The 25,502-nt window shown below is 50.4% G+C and overlaps 1 protein-coding gene across 1 annotated transcript in view; it reads left to right on the top strand.

Moving 5' to 3' along the window:
* The window catches only part of LOC8032116 (DNA-directed RNA polymerase III subunit RPC1), a 45,378-nt gene that overhangs the window by 13,950 nt on the left and 5,926 nt on the right, over positions 1 to 25,502 (top strand). The window contains exons 3-6 of the mRNA XM_029979828.4: positions 4,609 to 4,891; positions 8,524 to 10,037; positions 23,775 to 23,984; positions 25,219 to 25,425. Of these exons, the coding sequence (XP_029835688.2) occupies positions 4,609 to 4,891; positions 8,524 to 10,037; positions 23,775 to 23,984; positions 25,219 to 25,425 (2,214 nt within the window). The remainder of the gene's footprint in view (positions 1 to 4,608; positions 4,892 to 8,523; positions 10,038 to 23,774; positions 23,985 to 25,218; positions 25,426 to 25,502) is intronic.

The following is a 25,502-nucleotide window of genomic DNA, read 5'->3' as shown; positions in this document are numbered from 1 at the left end:
CCCATTGGCCAGAGATCACCGGTGGCCGTTGGTTTCCAAGTGCCGTCAATAGATTAAACTTAGTGCTGAGAATTACATTCCACAATCTTGTGGATGGCCGAAGAACTCTAGTTTTGGTTTCAACGTAAGAGGTTTGAGCTTTGTTATCACGAGCTGGTGGGACGTCAAAAATAGTCCGGGGAACGGTGGTTGCACCTTTCTAACAGAGCTAACTGCTTGCATCGGTCTTCGTATCAGAGATGGCCTTATTTACAAAATTCTACCCTATAGTGGCAGATGTTTTAGACCTCAAGAGCTCTGGGGACAGCTTAAATGATGGTATAAGCGTCGTTTAGCGGATGGTTGTCGGTAAGTATCACTATAATTTCCAGGGCTGCCCTGAGGTGACGTTTTACGTTCCCAACAAGGCGGACGGAACTGCTAAATAGGAGGGAAGTGCTATCAAGGCTATCACAAAACCAAGGTAGAACACAAGGAGAGCATTCTACTGGGGATGGGAGGTGTATTATCTGTGTTTCGCCAATATAGGCGCTCCTTCGTTGAAAAGCACACATGCTACATAGGTCAACTTTCCGACAAACCAAAAATAGACATCAGTTAGAGTGCACCCACTTTCAGAAGTAATAGCCGTAGGTTTGGGGCACATTTTCTACATTCTAAATTTTTCTTAATCATTTTTTAATTCGACATAGCAGTATTGTCAAAAATAAAATTTTAAAATCTTTTTTTCAGATTATAGAAACCTTTGTTTCTTTTAAAAGAACAACTAATTGCCCACATTTTGATGTGTCATATTGCTTTATACGTAAAGTAGGAAAATAAAAGCGTCCTTTGAAAATCACTACTTTTCCCGTGGTCATGGAAGAGTTAAGAAACATTTGTTAGCCCCTTAGAAATGTGTTTTTTGTGATTTTGAATTATTTTAAAATAAAATGTCTCGCACTCCTTATTTTTGTTGTTCCATGCACCCGGAGGTTTAAGAGGAGTGAATTAGTTTATTTTTGCTAGGCTCTTTTAATAAAGTGTGTTGCCATGCCCCGCATTTGTGCAAGTAGATAGTTTTTTTCTGCATGTGTATTGCATCCAGAACACAAAAAACAAGCCGTGTATATCTAACACCATATTTATAAAGAAGAGATACAAGACTATAAACAGTAAAAATTTTGTTTTGTTATTCTAGACAATGAAAGAGATGTTTTCCCCTGGTGTATGTCCCCTAACAAGTCCAGTGAAATTGTGTTTTTATTTCAAACAAGTTGTTAGTTTGTGGGATATTTGTTCAGGCTGGGATCCCCAAGTTTCCAATGGAAACCGTTGTTCACCCCTTTAGTGGTCAGAAGTTGGCCCAGCTTTGAACATCAGTCAAAGAATCAAGATTGTAGGTAAACGAAAACAAAGGTAGATGAAGTAAAGCAGCAATTGCAGTACTTGCACGTTAAAAACAACAAGATATAAAGCCAATTGAAAAGCAAGAAAGAAAAAGAATCTTGTACAATTTCAATGCAGAATCAGAAAGCTATCCAGTAGAGCTTTTTCTGAAGGGCTGGACGAATCCCTTGTACAAAGCTATTTGTGATTGATGGTTTCCTCCTCTCCGTTCACGTCCTCCCTAACATTCGCTCCACTTAAAGGCCGACGAGAAGCCAGAAAGGAGGAAGCTCTTTCCCGATTCCTCCTTTCCACTTGAGAAAGAGCATCCTTGTTTCCGTGGCGAGTCGCTCAGAGGCCCGCATCCATGGGGAGGGGAGGGCAAGAAAGGTGCGAGAGGGAAAAGAGAGACGCAGTGATGTGATTGCTGCGCCAAGGGGCTAACCCTGCTACATCCTGCTACATTTTGCCAAAATATGGGTAATCTGCGCCAAACCTGCGCCAAAAAACCAATTTCGGTCGCCTTTCAAAGCTGAAACTAAACTTAGTACCGTGCACAAAGTACCCTGCATCAATTGTCCATTTGGTCTTGCATAGTTTTCCCGCCGTCTCACGTTTCCTACTCTCGTCGCCACGTAAATCTCGTCTCGCGTCTTTTTTAAAAATATTTTCAACGATAGACGCGGGTCTGTGCGGCCGCTTCGACGCTAGCGTGCCGGGTACCAGTCATGCCGTCGTGCTGTGGACAAAACCACGTTTTTGCGCGGCGGGAGTTACTTTGTGAGCTAAAGCACTTGCTCCTGAAAGCAATGGCCGCGGGAAAACTACGTTTGATCCCTGCCTTCCAGTCACCGTGGTCGCGCAACGTCGGGTGTTGCCGTCCCCATGTCGCTGAAGATATGGCGCTTTCTAAAATGAAACTAAGTACTGCCGCAAGTTCATCAACATTCGTGTTCTTGTGTAAATCATACGTTACTATAAAAATCCCTCTCTAACTCAAAGGCTCCTGCGTCGAAGTATTGATTACCTGGGTTTCTCGCGGTGGGCTTTCTTTCGAGAGGGACCCCGGTACGTGCGAAAATCTGCCGCGAAAGAAAGTTAGCGAAGAGAAGCGAGCTAAAGCAAAGAAGGCAATGTCTGCACGCTGAACCCGCACAACACGTTTGTTTTTCTTGAGTTCAGTCGCTGCACAAAGTGCTCCAATAACCTTTTGACCCTGGCTCGCAATGTTTTTTATCGATGCGCTCAGGCTCTGCTTCTTCTTTTTTTTTTTTTTTCTGTATGGGTTCAGCTTGTACCTTGTTTGCCGGCCTGACAAGCACGAGCCGCTGGACTGTTTATGTCGTATACTCGGCAGTTACATTTTGCATACAATTTTGGGAATCAGCTGGCGACGGAGCTGTGTGGCATGGTTTCGGTTTCAATCAAACAGCCGTTGTCTCCGCTCGCGCGACGAAGCACGCGCAACTGCAAGCCTGCCGAAGTTGCCATCACGTGCATGTGAACATGATTGCATGACAGAGGCACCAGCCGGGACGATTGCAGTCCATTGTTCCACGTTTGCTTACTTTTGACAAAAATCTGGCTCGTCGGCAAGCAGTAAAACGGTGGCAAGTGGTTTTTCGGAATTGCTCGGCAATGCCTACAGCCTTCCCCTTCCTTCGTATCCTTCGTTTGTGCAGCACTGAAAACGCATATTTTTTTTCTGAGAATAGCTGCTCCAAAAGCCACTTTTGCTACTCCAAAACGTTGTTTTGGCTGCTCCAAAACACTGTTTTGGTTGCTCCAAAGGCCACATTTGCTGTTCCAAAACATTGTTTTGGCTGCTTCGAAAGGTACTGCAAAATGGCTTAGGCCAATCACATCACTGGAGACGGAAACAGTGCCCGGAAGAAGACACTTCTGTGGGTTGGCCTTTATTTAAGCAGAAAGGTTGAGTGGCTTTGGGGGAAGAGCTTGTTGCGCTATTCTCAACCAAGAACAAACTGCGGTACAACCTACTACTCCTCTATGGACGGACGACAGACGTATCCAAAGCCGTCCCAGTACGCCGCATTCGGTTTCGCTCTTTGGGTCCTTCTAGTTTGGGCGATTAACCCTTTGAGTGCCACACTCGAGTATGCTCGGGCGTTCACCCGTGTGGTTTCAGTTTTGGCTTATGTGTGGCAAGCGTAAACCAAGAGTTTACGCTCGCTACACGTAAGAGTTGATGTGCATCTATGAGGAAGCGGTGAAAACAATGTTTTCTATTGTGTCACTCTTTCATGGCACATAGTTTATTTTTGTTTTGGTATGCTCTTTTATTGTTACAGAATAGGAAATCCTTGATTCAACCTCGTGCTTTGTGACAAATACTAAGGTCTAGAAATTACTAATGGACTCGGTATTTGAGGAAAATGAGCAAGTTACAATTCCATATAAACAAAGGCCACTCAAAAGAGGAATCTCAATGTGTGAGGCTGAGGTGCTTAGTAGTCTGCCTCAAAAAGTATGGTACGAAAACAAAAAATGTCCTGGCTTGGAGGCACGGAGATGTCAACTAACTTTTTTGCCCATAGAACAGCGTGCCTTTGAGAAATACTTATTCTTCACGGAGCCTGGTACAGCGAATCTAAAATTTGCGTTCAGAGTGCGGGAAAGAAGTCTCGGCACTCAAAGGGTTAAATGGACTGTTCTGTGTACGGCACATTTGTCGAATGGCTTTACATTGTGAGAGCTAGCCTTTCCATTGTTCAGAAAAAACGGATCAAATACTCCGATGTGGCGAGGTGATCCGGTACTTGGCCACAAACCTGTCAGCCATCAGATATACCTCTGTTTTCGCATGAAACCTGCACTTCAGACATGTCCTGTACCTTTAGGAGTCCGTTGCGGTAATTTCGATAAAATAATATTTTTGTTTTATTTCTTCAAATCACGTACACGAATCTGGCTTACAAGAGCAATAAATTCTTGTCTGTGGGACCAGGCAGGCCTCGAAACAATTACTAAAAATAACCAACAGACAATAGACAACGTTGTGCTAACCAGTAGCAAACACTAAACAATAAAATAACAAAACAGTATACGCAAAATAATTAAGGGACAAAGGTCGTAATAATGAAATTACTCGGAAGCAAATAGAACAAAGAATGTGGCGTTAACAGGTAGCGAGCGTCCTCATGCCGCGAAGCCAGGGAAAACCTGGACAGGTCGGGGGTTTCAAAAAGGTGATTTCGGTAGCCACCCCCGCTCCCGCAGGTGCTGCCCCACCGGACGTTCCGCTTCAACGAGTGCGTGTGCACGCCGTACAACGCGGACTTTGATGGGGACGAGATGAACCTGCACTTGCCGCAGACGGAGGAGGCCCGGGCGGAGGCCCTGGTGCTCATGGGCACCCGGGCCAACCTGGTGACGCCCCGCAACGGGGAGCCCCTCATCGCGGCCATCCAGGACTTCATCACGGGCGGCTACCTGCTCACCCAGAGGGACGTCTTCTTCGACCGGGCCAAGGCCGCCCAGCTGGCCGCCTACATGCTCGCCGGTGGGTCCCTCTACCCTGGTATGGTGTCCGGAACGCGTCTTGGACCGGCGCATCGACCGCGTCCAGAAAAGCGGTCTTTCAGATTCCGCCCGACGACTTTGCGGAAGTGTTGCGCTTTCGCCGACCGAGGAGCCCCTCACATTCTCGCCGTCGATCCGTTAAAGCGGAAGCCTGGGCTGCAAACGAGCCGCCGAAGATTGAACGTAACGGCCCGGAGGCTGCGGGTGAGCGAAGGACGATGCGCAAGAAGTCCTTTTTCGCTTCGTCCTTCGCTTAACTGCAGTCTGGGGGTTGCACAATGCCCAACATAGCAGCTAAGAAGTTTACGGACCTTGTACGCAATAAGCCCCACTCTACGGAGCGTTTGGCTCGTAGTAATGTGTCGACGGGTGGTTCACATCCGCTAAAAGATGCGGTTAAACCATAAAAACACCTTGCCTAGGGGCAGGGACTGTCGAAGAAGTTGGAGAGCTTGGGGAACCCCTGAGGGAACTCCCAGGATTCTAGGAACCCAGTTGGAGATCTTGCGACGTGGACTGTGGGGAATCGAGGGCCTCGCCATGAAAGGAGCCGGAAAAATTGGGGACAGCACATGCAGAACTCAATTTCTCACCGAAGGTGTACTTTAATAATGGATTTTATTTGGCGACATTCCAAGGTGCAGCTTCGTTCCGGTAAAAAGTAAGTTGGAACAAAACCCTCGATACCTGTAATGGCACGCACTAACACACGCGACCGGGTCACCCAAGAGCCACCCTTGTAGTGCCGTCTCATTACATCGTTAAATGCGCCGCCGCGGGCCTTCGTGATACGAATGACTTGCCTTTTGGTGGTACTGCGACTCTCCCGAACCGAAATAAATATTACCGATACTGTTACTGTCTTCAGATACGTGCAGCAACAACTTGGTGAACATCGTTTGCTTTCGATCGAGTGCTTGCTGTGCCTGTCGGTGGATGGCATGCACAACTCTCGGGCAACTACATTGTCTGTGTTGATGCGTGCCATTTAAGGGGGGCACTACCCAAAAAAAATGTTTGAACCACTTGTCTGATTTAAATGTCATTTCCAAGGCTTGTTGATGTTGAGAACATTTCTGCCATATTTTGTTAACCTGAGTGAAGTGCAAAAAAAAACTGCAAACGTTCAAAGATGAAAGTGAGCCGGCCTGCGTAGGAAAACTGTCCTTTTGAAATTACATCTAAATTTGTCATTTTTATGTGTTATATTGCATTAGGACAGTTCAGAGCAGATAACTATGGAGCTATTTTCTATGTTATACCATCTTTCATGACAAAAAAGTCACATAAACACAAATACAGTTTTTTAGATTTCCATCCTTTGTCAAAACATTTTGGTTTTTGAGCATGAAATTACAAAAATAAAAAATACAAGCTCATAGTTATCTTCCCCTTAAAATTTCACCCTAGAGAAACTCATAAAAATGAATCCACGTTATGTAATAACAAAACAATAGTTTTCCTAAAGTGAAATTTATGGCAGAAAGTGGAATGGAGAAAAATGCATTCAAAGTGCTCTAACCTCTGCCTTTTCTTTAGCGTTGGTGGACCGAAAATAATTTATAAAAAATTAACTATGCAGTACAATCTAATGAAACTTTCTGGGAATACCCTCTAGGTGTTGGTGGATGTAATTATGACATTTTTCAAAATGAATGTTTTTTTGCAGAAATTGTTTTTTCTGGGTAGTGTCCCCCCTTAACACGGTAAGGCTTTTGGTCTCCTGCAGCAACGGAGTTATATGCCTCAATACTATTTGCCAAGGTAATGTCCACTACCCAGGTACACCTTTGGTAAATGTCCCAGCTCGTTACATGCTGGTGCCGATTTTTACGGCTCATTTCACGATTGCCAAGTGGGAAGTTGTTCCGGTAACAAAATTCTTGTCGAAATTTCACCAGATTTAGACAATAAAGCTGTCATAAAAAACGCCTAAACAGATTAAGCATTTGTATTCAGCACACATATTTTATGATGTTTTTTTAGGTACACATGCACATTTCTGAATGTGTTCATTGAGGTGAAGCAAGTGTGAAACAAAACGGACTAATGCTCATGCTGATTGCAATGTCACCAAAGAGAGCTTTGCACATAGTTCACTGCACAAAATATGTTTTTTGCAAAATTTCGTTGCCATACAAAACAAAATCTTGCACTTAGAACATGTGTGTCTGGATAAAATAACAAAGAACCAGGAGGTCTACCCCTTGGGAAACTGCTTTTATGTAAACTATTTTTCTTGACCTGGCCTCCTCAATCTGTGGTTCTATAGCTTTATTTCAATTGAGTGGCAGCTTGTGCCACTAAGCAATGGCTACATTAATGCGGCACCGGTAGCATTTTCAGTTGCTTGGGGTGACAGGCTATTTTCCCCAGACGTTGTTTGGTGTTGTGGTCCACTAGTCGGGACACCAAACGCTCAAGAATTCCCCAAGATTTCCAAAATCTGGTGAGGAATTTCACCATCTGGCAACACTGTTTTATGGCGAGCCCCAGAATTACTAACACCCTATATTTACTGGAGGTGCTGAGCTGATCTTGGTACACAGAAGACATGATGAAAACAGCACAGAATGAAGCAAGCGCACTTGTGTGTCATGTGCGACATTTTTTGAGGCTGCAACGTGGGAGTAAATCTTTATTTCTTGAATATGTTGCTGTAGCATTCAGGGGCTTCTTGTCTGCTGCTCCCTTCTGCCCCCTCATGGAATGCATGTTTTGTGGAAGTCTTTTAGAAGCAATAAACCCTAACTCAAGCTTGATTACTTCTGAGGTCCAATTTTGGTCAAGATGGCAGCTATAATTGGACGTGTCACCGCAGCTAGTACGTAATCAACCAATCGGAAATTTTTGACCTGTTTGCAAACTCACAATTGGGCAATATTTTGGTGAGAATCTTTCGCCAACATACAAATAGCGAGAGAGGTCTCGCAGCCTCTGATGCGCTTGTTCGTAGTACTCCTTAATCCTCTGGCCAATGCCAGCTTGAGTACGGCCGCGGAACTAAAGATTCGCAAAAGAAGCGCAAGTTGTCAATGGCTTTTAACGTAAAATAGCGGATGATCACAATTTGAGCCTGCATCTGCTCTCACTTCATTGCGGTGCTCGGTTCGTAGCAGACGATCAACCTTTTCTCCTGTCGATTAGCAGACGGCGTGCGGTACTTTCTCATTTCATTTTTACCTGCGAATGACGCTTTGCTAATGGATGAACCGCATTCTTCGCTTGCATTGGCAAACGAACGGTCTACAAACTTGAAGGAAAGTAAAAAACGCAGGCAAGCTGGTGAATGACATCCGTCCTGAGACGTAAAAACCAATAGGAAAACTTTCTGTCCAATTTTTTTATTGTTTCTATGTCTCAGGGTTACTATGGAGGTCTACAAACGTTGCCTTAGCTTGCTCCATGAGAGGCGAATCTCGTGGTGACCAAAATCGGACCCCAGGAATAGAGTCCTTATTTTTGGGAGTGTTATTCTCTCGTGTGCCCTCGCTTCTCTTTTGCTCGTTAAGTACGCAGAACCTTTATGCATTGATAACTATGCCAGTTGTAGTGCCTGCCGTGGCCACCTCTAGTTGTGCTCATTCGGCCGTCTACTTGTACAAACCCCAGGCAAAGACGTCAGCATCTCGGTGGAACTCCCTCCACCAGCCATCCGCAAGCCCGTCTGCCTCTGGACGGGCAAGCAGATCTTCAGCCTCATCATCCGCCCCAGCCGGTCGTGCCCGGTCCTGGCCAGCCTCCGTGCCAAGGGCAAGTCCTACACCTCCGGTGAAGAGATGTGTGCCAACGACGCCTACGTGCTCATCCGCAACAGCGAGCTCCTCAGCGGGACCATGGACAAGGGCACCATGGGCTCCGGCTCCAAGAACAACATCTTCTACATCCTCCTCCGCGACTACGGTGACCAGTACGCGGCAGACGCCATGTGGCGCCTGGCGCGGATCGCATCCTTCTACATGCAGAACCGCGGATTCTCTATCGGTATCGGTGACGTGACGCCGGGGGCTGGGCTGCTGAAGGCGAAGCATGACCTGGTCAGCGAGGGCTACGCCCGCTGCGAAGAGTACATTCAGCAGCTGAAGTGCGGGAAACTCCAGGCGCAGCCCGGGTGCAACGAAGAGGAGACGTTGGAGGCAGTCAGCTTGAAGGAACTGTCGGTGGTCCGCGACCACGCCGGAAAGGCGTGCCTCCGCGAGCTCCACAAGACAAACAGCCCGCTGATCATGGCGGTGTGCGGATCAAAGGGCTCCTTCATCAACATCAGCCAGATGATCGCGTGCGTCGGGCAGCAGGCCATCAGCGGACACCGAGTTCCGAACGGGTTCGAAGACCGTTCGCTACCGCACTTCGAGCGCAACGACCGCACTCCGCAGGCAAGGGGGTTCGTCGAAGACAGCTTCTACTCCGGGCTCACGCCGACCGAGTTCTTCTTCCACACAATGGGCGGCAGGGAGGGCCTCGTGGACACGGCTGTGAAAACCGCGGAGACGGGCTACATGCAGCGACGGCTCGTCAAGTCCCTCGAAGACCTGTGCTCTCACTACGACATGACGGTTCGCAACTCGTGCGGGGACATCGTGCAGTTCTGCTACGGCGCGGACGGTTTAGACCCGGCCGCCATGGAGGGCAAGGACGACACGCCGGTCGACTTCGGGCGGGTCATGGAGCTGACGCGGGCTCGCAAACCCTGCCGCGGGGAGAAGCCGCTCGACCAGGATGCCATCCTACGGATCGGCGAGGAGGTCCTCGGCGGCAAGTCGTACGAAGGTTGCGGGGAGAGCTTTCGCGAGGCCCTCTCCAAGTTTGTGCATGGGTACGCGGCAAAGGTTGCAAGCACGCGGGCGCGGCACGGTCTGGACGGTTCCGGCGACGCGAGGCCGCTGGTGCTGTGGCAGCTGGACCGGCTGACGGCCTCGCAGCTCCGCAGCTTTTTTGCCACATGCCGGGAGAAGTACTTCCGGGCGGTCATGGAGCCGGCGACGGCGGTGGGAGCGGTTTGCGCCCAGAGCATCGGCGAGCCAGCCACGCAGATGACCCTCAAGACGTTCCACTTTGCGGGCGTGGCGTCCATGAACATCACGCAGGGCGTGCCCCGCATCAAGGAGATCATCAACGCCAGCAAGGTGGGGATTCGTGTTGGTCCCTCCAGTTTGAGCAGAGCATGAGTTACCTTACGAGTGCAAATGGAAATTTTCACACACATTATAATTTTGGATGTGAAGCACGGATAGTACAAGATTGTTTTAAAGCGATGGCCTTAAATTGGAACTCTGCATGGGCCTTGCTTGCTAGTGAGTCTGTAGCAAGGCCATGGGACGGTGTCAGCAATGGAGCAGAGCTGTTGGTTTGACGTCATAGCGTGCGCAGCCAATGGTGTTGCACCGTGCTGTGTGAGGGGAAGGGTTGAGTGGTGCACCATCCTCTTCTAACAGTATGGTAGTAACTGCGTAATAGTGCTCACTTTAATTGCTCTCGACAAAATGTCTAAGCAAGGCAATCCCCTATGCATTAGATTTTTTTTATCTACTTTGCTTTGTCTGCTTAACTTCCTCACAATATTTTATCAAAAAGTATGGTACAAAGATTGTCTCAACTTCTGTAAACAGCACAGTGCGATCATTCTAAAATCTTATCAGTGTTGTAAATTGTTTACTGAAAATTAGAAAGGATTCATTAAAGTAATTGCCAATTAGGAAATCTTTTAGTACAGATTTTTCAGGTATGTTACATTTCACAAGTTTTTAATTTATGAAATATGGGACCCCCAAAAAAGTATAGATTCAAATTCTAGATTCAAACGTACTCGGAGCAAAACTTGGTGTTGCAATAAGTGAATGAAGTTTGAAAAAAAAAAAAAATGAAAGCCGTTTACAACTCCCTATAACACCGAATTGGAGCGCAGCTCTTGAGGAGGAGGAGGGAAGGGTACTGAGGGTTACCTGTTCTCGATGCGGGGGGGGGTCTGTGACCTTGGGGGGTCACGTGACCCCCCAGAAAAACTTTTCCATAGATTTAGCGGGGCAGTTTTCCCGCTAGATTTAGCGGGGAAATTTTTCCGCTAGATTTAGCGGGGAATTTTTTCCGCTAGATTTAGCGGGGCAGTTTTCTCGCTAGATTTAGCGGAAAAATTTTTCCGCTAGATTTAGCGGGGAAATTTTTCCGCTAAATCTAGCGGGAAAATTTTTCCGCTACATTTAGCGGGGAAATTTTTCCGTTAGATTTAGCGGGAAAATTTTTCGCTAGGTTTAGTGGGGAATATTTTACGCTAGATTTAGTGGGGAAATTTTTCCAGCGGGGAATTTTTCCCGCTAGATTTTTCCGCTAGATTTAGCGGAGAATTTTTTCCGCTAGATTTAGCGGGGAAAATTTTCCGCTAGATTTAGCGGGGAACTTTTTCCGCTAAATCTAGCGGGGAAAATTTTCGGCTAGATTTAGCGGGAGATTTTTCCGCTAGGTTTAACGGGAAAATTTTTCCGCTAGATTTCGCGGGGAAATTTTTCCGCCAGATTTCGCGGGTTTTTTCCTCTAAATTTAGCCGGGTATTTTTCTTGCTAGATTTAGCGGAGAATTTTTTCCGCTAGATTTAGCGGGGAAATGTTTCCACTAGATTTAGCGGGGAAATTTACCCATAATGCACCGCGCGGTTACGCAGACGGCGACGCCGACGCCGCTCATGCCGGAAACGGGCCCCTAAGAGCTGCGCTCTAAAAACAGTAAAAACATTTACCCTTCAATAAGTGCTCCATCTCGGAAATAATGTTGCGGAGGTAATGGTTATCTGATACATATCTCTCATCTCGGTTTTTAAGCGCACTCTTATATTTGATGTACTAAAAAGATTGGCATTTACAGGTCCAACACGATACAAGTGTAGTCTGGTTGGAATAGATGCAAGAGGAATAGAGGGGCGGTCACCCAGTGCAAAGTTCTCAAAACATGTTTATTTAGTATCAGAACCGAAAGCACTTTTTTTACGTTCGTGCAAATCCGGACACGAATGCGTGCGGATGTATTTTGTGTAGACATACCCCTCCAGTTCTTGCACGTTTTTGTTGGTTCTTCCTGGTACCGAGAGTGTGCTGGTTTGTGGTCCCTCTCGTCACACGATGGAATTATTTCTGGAGTCATTTACGAACCGCGACGGAAGCGCGGTGCCCAGAAGCTGTCTTTGACCGGCATCCATGCTTCAAAAACAGTCCCAAAGTGGCAACAAATTATGTTACGGGATCTGCAGTGTCGCAACTCCCGCGGTTGGTTGTAGACAGAGCCATATATAGAGAGTTTGGTCGGTGGGAGGTGCGGGCAGAGCCAGGGCGTGCACCAGACTCGGAAAGGCGTCTTGACATGCTCTCTTGACCAACCAGAAGCCGAAATGAATCCCGTAGTGGTGGTAGTGAGCAGCAATTCTAATCGTATGGTTTTAATAAGTCCGTAAGAGTTAAATGTAGTAGCCCTCCATGGTTGAAAATAGGGTGCAAGTGATGTTCTGACTATGATCATGCAGAAAGATGTAAGAAACAAATGTGCCGCTCGAACTCTGTTTTGCTCGGGCAGTGTGTGACCGCTCGGACCGCAGAATCCCGGCCCTTGGCGCCTGGCGTACGGATTATGTCGATCGTGCCTCAAATTGCGCTCTTTCATCATGATCTTGGATGACCGTGATTGAAACATCACAGGCACAGAGAGTTCCTCCGACGCACTTATTCAGCTTGTTTCTCGCGACCACCGCCAGGCTACTATTCGCGGCTTCTGGCTGGCCACATATGAATTTGTGAAGATGCCCGGAACACGCCCGGCACGCTTTCGGCCTACGGCGCCTCCTGATTTGTCTCCTGTACTTCCCAATGAATCACAAAACTACAAGGGGCTCTGGTTGAAAAAAAAGACCGCCGAATGCGAGGATTGCCGTTGCATCCCAACTCGAGGCTACCGTAGCTTCCGTGGACCCTCACGCCCAAGCAAACCACGGCATCTACCGCATTCACCTCCTCTGCCATGCCACTGTCAGAAACAAGGACGCGCCGGCTAGAAACGCTTTCCAGATTCTGTGCCACCAATCACCGACGGGACTGCGGTACCCAAGACGTCTCTCCGACCATCGCGTTGTCGTTTGTGGTACCTAGATTTTTGCCCGAGGACGTCGCACTCGTGTTGCGCCGTCGCCCACCCTAATCCTGTCAGGGACGTGGCAGTGGAGCTGGGAGTCGGGACGCCACGATAGCGGCGACTCGCCCGTTCGCTCCTCTTTCTTGCCAGAACTTGGACGACCAACCGCCGAGACGGCGGCATCCGACGCCTCGGCGCGTCGGCTCCCGCGATGCGCTTTGTTGCCACGATGGAACCGCCTGCAATGCACGGTCGGCACGGAATGCCAAACGCACCGGTCGAAGTCGCATGAAGAGGGGTTCAGTTTTGGTCGAGAAGAGATTGAGAGGTTGCTCGGCCGCCGATTGCGCGTGGCGCTGCGGCTTTCTGCCAATTGCGCGTCGTCGACAGGAGAGTTCTCGCGACCCGTGCCCAGTACTCTCGCATCCGCTGGCTCGAGGAACGTCGATTCGTCAATCTCTTCTGTCGTAAAATTAACGCCCAATTTCAACTTCAGGCCGCATCTGATGTAACTCCTCTGTGGCACTCGGTTCGTTGCAGACGATGCACTTTTTTGCTTCCGTTAGCGGAGAATGTATATTTTGTTTTTAATACGAAAGCATTCACTGTCCCATGGAGCGAGCCGACGTCATCAGCTTTGAAGCCGTGCCAAACGGCACCTAAACTCCTTTCTCCAAGTCATGCCAGCTCCCAGCTTTGAAACCACGCGCTAGCCAAACGGCACCTAGTTTCCCCGATCCCAAAGGAGTGAAGCTCATGGATTTCGGCTTCGGTCCCATTGACAGGTGCATGTCATAGTTTCAGTAAACGAGGCTCCCATTGGTTGCTCCGCGTCAGTTTCAACGACTGCCACCCCATGGCGCTGCGTGTCCACACCGTGAGTGCGCCAGTAACACAAAGCATCCAGGGTCAGAGCGGCGAGGAGAGCTGGGAAAGCGCTCGCTCGGCCGACGCAAATACGCCGCCGACGAAACAAGGGAGCGGAGGAACGACAAGCATGTTTTCGTATTCCAGGGGTGGAACAGCTGCGCGATTTGCACCATTTTGCGCCAGACGTATGTGTCGGCGCCATCCTGCGCCATGTTGCATAAACTGTGCCACAGCCAATACCTCGTGCCATTATGCGCCAGATCGCAAAACGTGCACCAAAAAAACTTCATAATGGACCAGTGCAAATTTTTGCAAGGACAGAGGAAGGAACTGGACAGGACGAGCGCTGACTAATAACAGCGCTCGTGCTGTCCAGTTCCTTCCTCTGTCCTTGAAAAAATTTGCGCTGTTCCATTATGAATCCATACCAACTCGCCCAGTTATCCTGTTTACTTAGCCAAAAAACTTTTTATTTTGTCTTGGTTTCGGTTTTATTGACTCGATTGGCAACAATGAATGCGTTTAGCCTGGTCAGCCTTGCAATCCTTTGTTCTGCTTATTCTCCCTGTGCATCCCGAGTTGGAAGCGCGCGAAAAAACTTGGATTCTAAGCGCTACACCACCTGCGACTGGATTGTTATTCTTCGACCATGTTAAGCAAGTCGGCTGAGGTGAGGTCGAGTCGTTAAGCGTCAGATTGCCCGAGGCTCTGCGGACGGGGATCCAGACGTCAGCCAGTTGAAAACAAATGAGCGAGAGATTCCTTTTAGTACTTCATCGTTAGAAGTTAAAACCGCATTCTCGGAAGATAAATCGTGATTTGATAGAACTGAAACGCAGTCCGATCCGAAACCTTTCCAGCCAGCTGCTCTTACGCGAGTGATAGATCTACTCGCCATACCTTGCTCCTGCTTATTGCTTCAAATACGATAACTTGGTTAATCGTAGTCTGCTGCTTCGACATCGATTTGCACAATAGGATAAACTCGAAATTTGTTGCCCTTTTCCTCCGTGCGACTGCACGTCCGTTGCTTACACAGGTCACGTGGTTCGCTCATATAATCACTATGTCGAGCACGTGTCGGTTGTGCGATAAGCAGTGCTGGTTTGCATTTTGAGCAGTTGAAAGCCACTCAAAAAATATCAAGGACGCTATCTTCAGAAACATAAGGTACTGGCTTTTTGATTCTCATTAAGGCTCACAAAGTTTCAAGTTTTTGCATCTGTTACTCTGTTATCTAGGGGTGTGTGAATACCGAATAGTAGTTTTCGAATCGAATACCGAATCGAATCAAGAAAAAAAAGCCGAATATCGAATCGAATATCGAATAGTGATTTTATTTGTGGGGATTTTTCAAAGTGTGCGGCAAATGAGATTATTATATGCGCAGAGTATGCGCCTGTTGGAGAATATGCATCTTGTACGAAACAAAAGCTAAAATGTAAAAAAATTCTGGTGAAAAGAAAATAAAAAAAAATAAATAAAAGCAGTTGCTGTTGGACACTAGAGATCCAATTTTATGGCACAAATATAATTTATCTACCCTAAACATTACAAAAAACAAAGTTACAGTCACGCATGCCTTTTTTTTTTTTCCTGTTAAAAGCACAACCTAACACCGCGACTTTCTTATTATAAATATTTGTATATCTCAGAAAAGGGGCATTTCGCGATATTTGGTTTCCATTTTAAGGAGGAGAAAGGGCACCCGGGATTTTATTTCACTTAAATAAACAGATAGGTGTTAAATCGGAGTAAACAGGCTTAAACAATATAATCTGAAGCAAGAAAAAAAATGTGGTTAGGTGGCGCAAGACACCGTCCAACTGCCGCTATGCATCCTATTTTTCCGTTTATCTATCCTGGTTTGGAGAGCCTTGATTTAAAAGAGGGAGCAAGCGAAACTGAAACCACGGAGACGGCTCTAGCGCAGATTGGTCGTAAGTGCGCATGTGTTGTGTTGCCGCGTGGAAAAAGGCGAGCAAACAGAAGGGCGACGACGCCTGCCCTGCCTGCCCGATCCCAATTGACGCTTTCGTCTTTTTGTCACCGTCTCGCAGTTCGTAATTCAAACGTGGCTATCGAACGGTTGGAAACCCTCTCAAATCTAGGCACACTATTTTTCCGTTCCGTTTCGTTCCGAATCAGAATTTGCGGCTTGCTTGCGGTTCCTAAAGAACGACGATGATAACTCGGCTGATTTCATCGGTGTGGTTAACGTGGTTTTCTTTCTGTGATCGTGCAGTCGCCGATTTCTGCGAGTGCTGCCAAGTGTGTTTTATATCGGTGCTTCAATTTGAAACGAGGGGCTTTACTCGTGAAAAGAATTAGGCATGGCGCGGGATTCCGGCCTCCCAACAATTCCTCTCTGGAAGCGGCGCGAACGGGATGTTTTGGTTGTGATTCAAGGGTAGATTGTGTCACGATTGTGAGTAAATCTGCGTGCTATAAAGTTCGTGGCGTTCGTTACTTTTCTTTTTTCTAACTTGTGGGTTAGATTTTTGTGGAAGGGTAGGACCAAGAGCTGTTTTTCGCATGGTCTGTCTAACATCACGGCGCTTACATCAGGAGAAAAAACGGCTTTTTTGTCAGCTCCGCGCCGACCGCGCGTCTTTGGCCGAATATATCGAATATTCGAGTAACCGAATACTAGGAATTCGATTCGCGAATCGAATTGTTAGGGAACTTTCGATTCAAATTCGTATATTCGAGTATTCGCACACCCCTACTACTGTTATCCCATCTACCTAGGTCCCTAACCATTCATATTCATCTGTGCTGGTAAGTACGATTGAAATTGCTCCCGTGCTTGTCTAAGACACAAGCTGAAGTGCAATAAAAACTCTTTGGAGCTGCTCCTAGCCTGCTCCAGAACGTAGTTTTAGCTGCTCCAATCCTGCTCCAAAACAGCTGTTTCAGCTGCTCCCGTGGCTGCTCCCAAGTACATTTCAGCAGTTCCACCCCTGTATTCACGTCTCATAAAAATTGCTTAGGGGTACCTCGAGCATTTTCTTTTAGAGCGCAGCTCTTGGGGGGCCTGTTTCGGCTTGAGCGGTGTCGCCGTCGGCGTAACCGCGCGGTGCATTATGGGAAATGTCCCATAGTGCACCGCGCGAGCCCCCCCGGGTCACGCGACCTCAAGGGGGGGGGGTGTCACGTTACCCCCCCCCCCCCCCTTGGAGGAGATTCAAGAATGAGGGGAGAAGAAGAATAAGGAGGAGGGGTATACCCTCCTCTCAGTACCCTTCCCTCCTCCTCCTCCTCCTCGAGAGCTGCGCTCTAATTCGGCATTACAGGGAGCTGTAAACGGCTTTCACTTTTTTGTTTCATTCGCACTTGTGAATGGCACTTGGTAGCTGACAACCCGCGTTTTTCACTTGCATTGGCAGACAAGCCACCTGTGAACAATATTGTCACGGGTAGTGACCAAGAACAATAAATAAACAAGAAGAAATAAACGTTTAATGTGGCGAACTTGTGCCAAAAATAAAAAGGGTACAAAAGGTAATAACAGAGCGTCGCGGGCGTCGAAGTCGGCGTGACAGCTGAGTCGAACGCTGGGCGAAAACTGACTGCAGATCAGCACGCGGAGTCCCTTATGTACGCGCGTTTGGTTCTGGAACAATCGGGCTAGATTGTTCGGCGACTGGAACATTCGGAACTCGATCTGACGAGAATGTTCTCGAACTCACGAGAACGCAATGAAAGAACAAATAAAAGAGCATTCCACTAACTGGACTCGAACCCAGACTTTCTGCGCGACAGTCAAGCACGGTAACCACTCGGCCACGCGCGCGGTCGCTCGCCGACGAGCGTGGCATTACTCCCCCTTTAAAAAGGCATCGTCTCGATGCCACGTAAGAGGCAACAAAACAGAGCGAAACAAACAAAAAATGGGAACATACGGAGGTTCGCGAAACACAATCGTATCAAGCGGTGCACAAGATCACAGTTCGCAGTCTTATCGCGCGTAGTACGGCTTGAGGCGCACGACGTGGACGACTTCCGGTCGTGGAGCGCGGCGTGATGAAGTCCGTATTCCGTCGGGCATCACCTCGTAGTTCAGATCCCCGAGTCGACGAAGTACTTTGTAGGGTCCGAAGTAACGCTTCAGGAGTTTCTCACCGAGACCACGGCGGCGGATCGGTGTCCACACCCACACCCTGTCTCCGGGCTGGAAGTGGACGTCCCGACGACGAAGGTTGTAGCGGCCAGAGTCGACGCGTTGTTGGGCTTGAATACGGTGTCTGGCGAGCTGGCGGACTTCTTCTGCCCGTTGGGCAACCACCTGGGCGTCGTCGCTTCCGTCGAGAGCCGGTTCGTGGGGTAACATCGCGTCCAGCATTGTCGTTACTTTACGACCATGAACCAGTTGGAAGGGTGTCACCCCGGTGGTCTCTTGCACGGCCGTGTTGTAGGCAAATGTGACGTATGGCAACACCTCGTCCCAGGTCTTGTGCTCCACGTCGACGTACATGGAGATCATGTCGGCGATGGTCTTGTTGAGTCTCTCCGTCAGCCCGTTGGTCTGCGGGTGGTACGCCGTTGTGCGCCGATGGCTGGTGTGGCTGAGACGAAGGATTTCTTGCGTCAGCTGGGCCATGAACGATGATCCACGGTCTGAGATCAAAACTTCGGGAGCGCCGTGCCGGAGGACGATGGATTCGATAAAGAACTTGGCGACTTCCACAGCAGTCCCTACAGGAAGGGCTTTCGTTTCGGCGTACCGTGTGAGATAATCTGTGGCGACAATAATCCATCTGTTTCCTTGCGTCGATGGTGGGAAAGGACCAAGTAGATCCATTCCAATCTGCTGGAACGGTACGGTTGGGGGAGCGATCGGATGCAGGAGACCTGCCGGCTTCGTCGGTGGTTTCTTGCGTCGCTGGCACTCGTGGCAGGACCGTGTGTAGAAGTGAACGGTCTTCGGCAGCTTGGGCCAGTAATACCTTTCACGAATTCGGGCCAGCGTGCGGCTGTAACCAAGGTGTCCGGACGTCGGGTCGTCGTGACAGGCTTGAAAGATCTCCGCTCTAAGGTCGGTGGGGATTACCAGCAGCCATGGTGTGCTGTTGTCTCCGAAGTTCTCCTTGTAAAGTACACCTTGTCGGAGGACGAAAGTCGGCAGGGCTCTCGAGAAGACACGGGGGACAGTACCCCCTCGTCCTTCGAGGTGCTCGATTAGTGCGTGCAACTCAGGATCGTCTCTTTGACATCATGACATGTCGTCGGTGTTCACTGCACCTAGGAAGCACTCGTCGTCTTCGTCGTTGCTACTGCCGGAAGGTGTTTCGATGGGGGCTCTGGACAGGCAGTCGGCGTCGCTGTGCTCGCGGCCTGACTTGTAGACCACAGTCATGTTGAACTCTTGTAGTCGTAGACTCCATCGAGCGAGGCGTCCTGACGGGTCCTTGAGGTTCGCAAGCCAGCAGAGCGAGTGGTGGTCCGTGACTACACGGAACGGGCTCCCGTACAAATACGGACGAAACTTCGTGATTGCCCAGACGACAGCAAGGCATTCTTTCTCAGTCGTGGAGTAATTTTTCTCCGCCTTGGACAATGTCCGACTTGCGTAGGCGATAACTCGCTCGGTGCCGTCTTGCACTTGAACCAGTACCGCGCCAAGTCCAGCGTTACTTGCGTCCGTGTGAATTTCGGTTTCCGCATCTTGATCGAAATGTCCTAGAACAGGAGGAGTCTGCAGTCGTCGCTTCAGCTCGTCGAATGCCTGCTGCTGCTTCTCGGCCCATTCGAACTTCTCGGCGTCCTTTGTGAGGTTTGTGAGTGGTGCGGAAATCCTTGCAAAATCCCGGATGAAGCGCCGATAGTAGGCACATAGTCCAAGAAACCTTCGCACGGCCTTCTTGTCTGTCGGTACTGGAAATGCTGCGACGGCGCGAGTCTTCTCTGGGTCGGGGCGAACGCCTTTGTTACTAACCACGTGACCTAGGAACTTCAGTTCGTCATAGGCGAACCGACACTTTGACGGCTTCAGGGTGAGTCCGGCGGTCCGTATGGCTTGGAGAACTGCTCGGAGTCGTCGCAAGTGCTCGTCGAAGTCGCTGGAAAACACTACGACGTCATCGAGGTAGACGAGACAGCTCTGCCACTTCAGTCCTGCCAGTACGGTGTCCATGACACGCTGGAAAGTTGCTGGAGCCGTGCACAGTCCGAAGGGCATCACCTTGAACTCGTACAGCCCATCTGGCGTGACGAAAGCTGTTTTCTCTCGGTCCCGTTCGTCGACTTCGATCTGCCAGTAGCCGCTCTTCAGGTCCATGGATGAAAAGTATCGGGAGTGGCGCAGCCGGTCTAACGTGTCGTCGATGCGGGGGAGTGGATAGACGTCTTTCTTCGTCACTGTGTTCAGCTGCCGGTAGTCCACGCAGAATCTAAGCGTTCCGTCCTTCTTCTTAACCAGTACAACTGGAGAGGCCCACGGACTGCTTGAGGGTTGGATTATGTCGTCGTTCAGCATCTCTTGCACTTGCTCCTGGATCACCTCCCTTTCTTTAACGGAGACTCTGTACGGCGATCGATGCACAGGGCACGCGTCGTCCTCGGTAACGATGCGGTGTTTCGCAATGGTGGTTTGGCGCACCCTCGACGACGTCGCGAAGCAGTCACTGTATTCGGCGAGAAGGTCACTTAGCTGCCGTCGTTTCGGGCCTGGAAGCTTGGGGTCAATGTCGAGCTGCACTGGCGCCGTAATGTGTTGCTGAGGCGGCGAGGATTCGTCAGTAATCGCGGTGATTTCGGCGGGGTTTCGGAGTTGCTCGACGTGGCCCACGGCTGCACCTTTCGTGAGGTGTTGCGTTTCGTTTCGGAAGTTCGTCACGAGGGCCACAGTCCGCCCATTCTGAAGTTCAGCCACTCCTCTTGCGACGCCTATTCCTCTTTCTAGGAGTAATTGAAACTTGCCTTCAAGAACAACTTCGCCGCAAGTAGCTACATCGGCCACTACGGGTACGACAACACTTGATCGCGGCGGCAGGTTCACGTGGTCGGCAGTGACTCGGACGGCGGCTGACGCTGTTTGAGGTTTCTCTGAAGACGGAACAGGCTTGTGCAGCGTCAATCTGTTCTCACCAAGGTCGATGACGGCACCGTATTCACACAGAAAGTCCATGCCGAGAATAACGTCTCTGGAACAGTCTTGTAGAACGATGAACTTCACAGGGCACGTTTCACCGCGGATTTCGACGCGAGCAGTGCATCTCCCGATGGGTGTGATGAGGTGCCCTCCGGCGGTCCGTATTTGAGGTCCATCCCACGGCGTCGTGACTTTTCGAAGGCGGCGGGAGAGCCTCCCACTCAAGACTGAGTAGTCTGCTCCGGTGTCCACGAGTGCAGATGCGTCGTGGCCGTCGATGACGACGCTTAGGTTATTGGACACCACTGCAGCGGCGTCGTTTTGGTCTCTGGTAGCGTTCGAGTGGGGGTCCCCCGATGTTCGTGGAGGATCTTGGCGTCGGTCGTCTTCGGCAACTCCACCTCCAGGGGTTGCCGCGCCTAGTTTCCCCGGCGAGGAGCAAGGGGGGACAGGCTTTCACGTCGTGGTCGGTGCATCGGCGAAGCTGGACGTCGCGGTGACGGCGACCGGAACTCTCGGCGGGACGCAGGCTCGGGGGACTGAGGTCGTCGCAGGTACTCGTCGATCTCGATAGGGCGTTCACCATGACGGGGGCGCGGGTCGTTCGGGTGGAACCCGCGTAGCCCGAGTCGTCGGTATGGGCATCGGCGGTAGGTGTGGTCCGCTTCCCCGCAATGAAAGCACAGAGGGCGTCGGTCGGGCGTTCGCCACACGTCGGTCTTGCGGGGTGCGCGAGGCTCCGGGCAGGCGTACTGGACCTGGTCGTTGTGGCGTCGGTCGTGCTGCGGCGCAGGAGACTGACGTCGGGGCGGCGTGACATAGGTGCGACGAGGAGGCGGTGGCCGTCGGGCCACTGCGGCGTAACTCAACGTCGGTGGTTCCGGAGCGGTGCTGACGAGAACCTCAGGCTGCAGCGCTTGCTGGACTTCTTCCCTGACAATCTCGGCGATTGAGGGCGAAGCTGGGCTTGCGGCGGCAGGTAGAAGTTTCTTGATCTCTTCCCGGACGACGTCTCGGATCATCTCGCGGATGTCCGTGGTGTTGCAGCCGGAAGGCGAAAAGGAACCGACGCCGGGAACTCGGTGATAGTGGGTGGCTCGTGCTAGAAGGGCACGTTCGATGTTGGTGGCCTCCGTCATGAAGCCTTCGACGGTGGTAGGCGGGCTCCGCACAAGACCACCGAAAATGCTTTCCTTGACGCCACGCATCAAGACTCTGAGCTTCTTTGCTTCGGATGCTTCGGGATCGGCGCGGTTGCTCAGTCGCAGGACATCTTCCATGAAGCTAACGATGCTCTCGTTAGGGCCTTGAATCCTCGCTTGATGAAGCTCTTCCGCGCGTTCTCTTCGGTGTTGGCTCATGAACGTTCTTCGCAACTCAGCCTTGAGTTGCTCCCAGGAAGTGATCGAAGCTTCGTGGTTCTCGAACCAGTTCCGGGCGGTGGCTTCCAAGGCGAAGTAAGCGCTTTGCAGACACTGTTCCGGTGTCCATCCGTTATGACGGGCCACTCGTTCGTACTGTTGGACCCAGTCGTCGATGTCTTCGTGGCTTTCGCCGTGGAAGGGAGCCGGTGTCCGAGGAGCGACGGGTAGGTAGACGACGGCAGGAGCGGTGGGGGCCTGCGACTGGTTGTCCATCGTCGTCTTCTTCGGCTTGGGTTTGTCCAGCAGCAAACCGTACTCCGGATCCTCTCCCTTGGTGCGGCGGCTGGTCCGAGTTTCAGGTTCCGCGCTGAGTGGTCTTCTCAGCGAGCTTGGAGTCGGGCTTGCACTGCGGGTCCTGGGAGGAGAACGCTGCACGGGCATGCGGTACCCAGCGCCTCCACCAAAATGTCACGGGTAGTGACCAAGAACAATAAATAAACAAGAAGAAATAAACGTTTAATGTGGCGAACTTGTGCCAAAAATAAAAAGGGTACAAAAGGTAATAACAGAGCGTCGCGGGCGTCGAAGTCGGCGTGACAGCAGAGTCGAACGCTGGGCGAAAACTGACTGCAGATCAGCACGCGGAGTCCCTTATGTACGCGCGTTGGGTTCTGGAACAATCGGGCTAGATTGTTCGGCGACTGGAACATTCGGAACTCGATCTGACGAGAATGTTCTCGAACTCACGAGAACGCAATGAAAGAACAAATAAAAGAGCATTCCACTAACTGGACTCGAACCCAGACTTTCTGCGCGACAGTCAAGCACGGTAACCACTCGGCCACGCGCGCAGTCGCTCGCCGACGAGCGTGGCAATATCTTGGATCGCTGCGTAAGAAACAAATTAGATCTCGCTTTTTTGGTGACCAATATTGGACCCCAATAGATGCCACTGGGACAACTGAGAGAGATAAAAGCGTAGGAAGCACGGGTCCCTGGTCGGAGTTGCCGAAGCCTGTTATCGACGGAGCCATTCTCCATGCTTCTGCTTTTCAGCAACACCAAAAACAGTGTCAGTAACTATAGTCCGTTGCAACTCAAGAAGGTAGGGTGAGGGTAAGACGGGCCGGGAAGCAGACGGAACGCTAAAGAAAGGAAGAGGTTTCCCCCTCTCTTCTCCAGCATTCCATCTGCTTCCTCCCCAGCCCATCTACCCTCGTCCTACCTTCTTGAGTTGCTACGGACTATAGTCGTCTGCCTGCAAACAAAGGGGGAAAGTAGCAGATGCTGTTCATCAACACGGTGGAACGTGGCTTACAAGAAGTGACGTTTCATAAAACCACCCTATAGGACGTTAAACGTACTGCTTGAAGACCCGTTACTGCTTGAAGACCCGTTCCGCGTGTCCTCGCCCCCCCTCCCCGCAGAACATCAGCACCCCAATCATCACGGCGGCCCTGGCAGTGAACCAGGATGCGGAGTATGCCCGGCGTGTCAAGGGGCGCATTGAGAAGACCACGCTGGGCGAGGTGTCAGAGTACCTGGAGGAGGTCTTCCTGCCGGACGAGTGCTTTGTGCTCATCAAGCTGGACCTGGATCGAATTCGCCTGCTCCAGCTGGAGGTCAACGCAGACACGGTGAGCGGCCACCCTAGGGGGACTCCCAGAGAATGTTCCTCAAATGCGTAGCATTCATGGGGCCAAATTTCGGCGCTTTCGTGCCCGTGACCATGTCACGGTGTCCGCGTGATGTCCTCGGCATTTCGGAAGGTTCACTGTATTATTACATGAACATAGGGAAGGCGTCGCGGCGTCCATGCGACGTCATCAGCCCGACGGTCATCACGGGACACAGACGTGGTGTCACCCGACTTCGGCGTGCGGCATGGTTACCATCAAACGACCCCACGACATTGCATAACACTGATGTTACGTGGTCACGTAGCATAAAATTGTCACCGGTTACTTTCCTCGTGGTCACATGGTCCGCGACACTGAGTAGAACCGTGACATCGCAGAGGATTTATAAATGCTACGTATTTAGAGTACCTTTGAGATATATAAAAAAAACTGGCAGTATCTTTTAAGTGTGTTTACACACAAAAAAGCTTTCCCCCCCCAAAAAAAAACGACATTTACTGCAGTATTTGTGTCACAGAGTTCATTTGAGCAAATCCACAACCTGCTTATATTTCGAGGTTGACGAATTGCTCCCGACTCCCGACTCGAAAGGAGGCTCGCAACGTAAATATTGTCCTTCGAGTTATTTGGGGCAAAGTTGACCGCGCGTCCTCCTCCCCGTTGCTGCACCTGTTGCGCCGTTTTGGTGGTCCACAAAGCCCACAAGCGAGAGCCATTATGTCTAGTCCGCTTTTCTGCCGCCGCACTAAGAGTCCCCGCTCCAAGAGTAGTCGTCAGTTGCAAGCTCCACGGGCAATGGGCAACTGCATTCTTAGCAAAGCACACTCTCTCGAGGCTAAACGATCCCTGCCTTGGACAGAAAACTGCAAAGAGCTGGCCGAATAAATGCCGCGCACGTAAAATTATACAAGCTCTAGCGCGCCGAGAAAGACTCGTAAGCGCAGCATGCGCAATAGGCCTTCCAGGGAAGTAGAGAAGGGTATGTGAACGGTAGTGCCCACCGAAGATTCGCTCTGAATTCCGATGCATGCCGCAGACGACGCAGCACGAGGGGAAAGGCCGCGAAGCGCACAACTGCCTCTTCACGCGCCGCGTGCACGAGTTTGCTTTTGTGTTCTCCAACTGCCGACCCGGGATAGCTCAGTTGGCAATGCACTCACAATCTCGAGTTGGCGAAAGGAAGCCAAGTTTAGCGGGAAAAGGAAAATCCGTCGATTTCGTGCCTTCCCAGGTCTGCTACTCCATCGCCACCTCGAAGCTGCGCATCAAGGGCCAGAACCTGAGCGTGGTGGGGTCCGCGGTGATCACCGTGCGTCCCACCGAGACGGCCAAGATGTCCCTCTACTACGCCCTGCAGACCCTCAAGGAGCAGCTGCCCAGCGTGGTCATCAAGGGCATCCCCTCCACCTCCAGGGCCGTCATCCACGCCGACGACACGGTCGGTCTCTCTTACGGTAGAAGGGAAATACTCGGACCGAAGCCCTAAGAAAAGTGACCCTATGTTTCGAACCCCGC

This window comes from Ixodes scapularis, unplaced genomic scaffold (assembly GCF_016920785.2).
Source record: "Ixodes scapularis isolate PalLabHiFi unplaced genomic scaffold, ASM1692078v2 ptg000854l_1__unscaffolded, whole genome shotgun sequence".
Taxonomy (NCBI): domain Eukaryota; kingdom Metazoa; phylum Arthropoda; class Arachnida; order Ixodida; family Ixodidae; genus Ixodes; species Ixodes scapularis.
The sequence above is the reverse complement of the archived record's forward strand: the minus strand, read 5'-3'. Positions and strand labels throughout refer to the sequence as shown.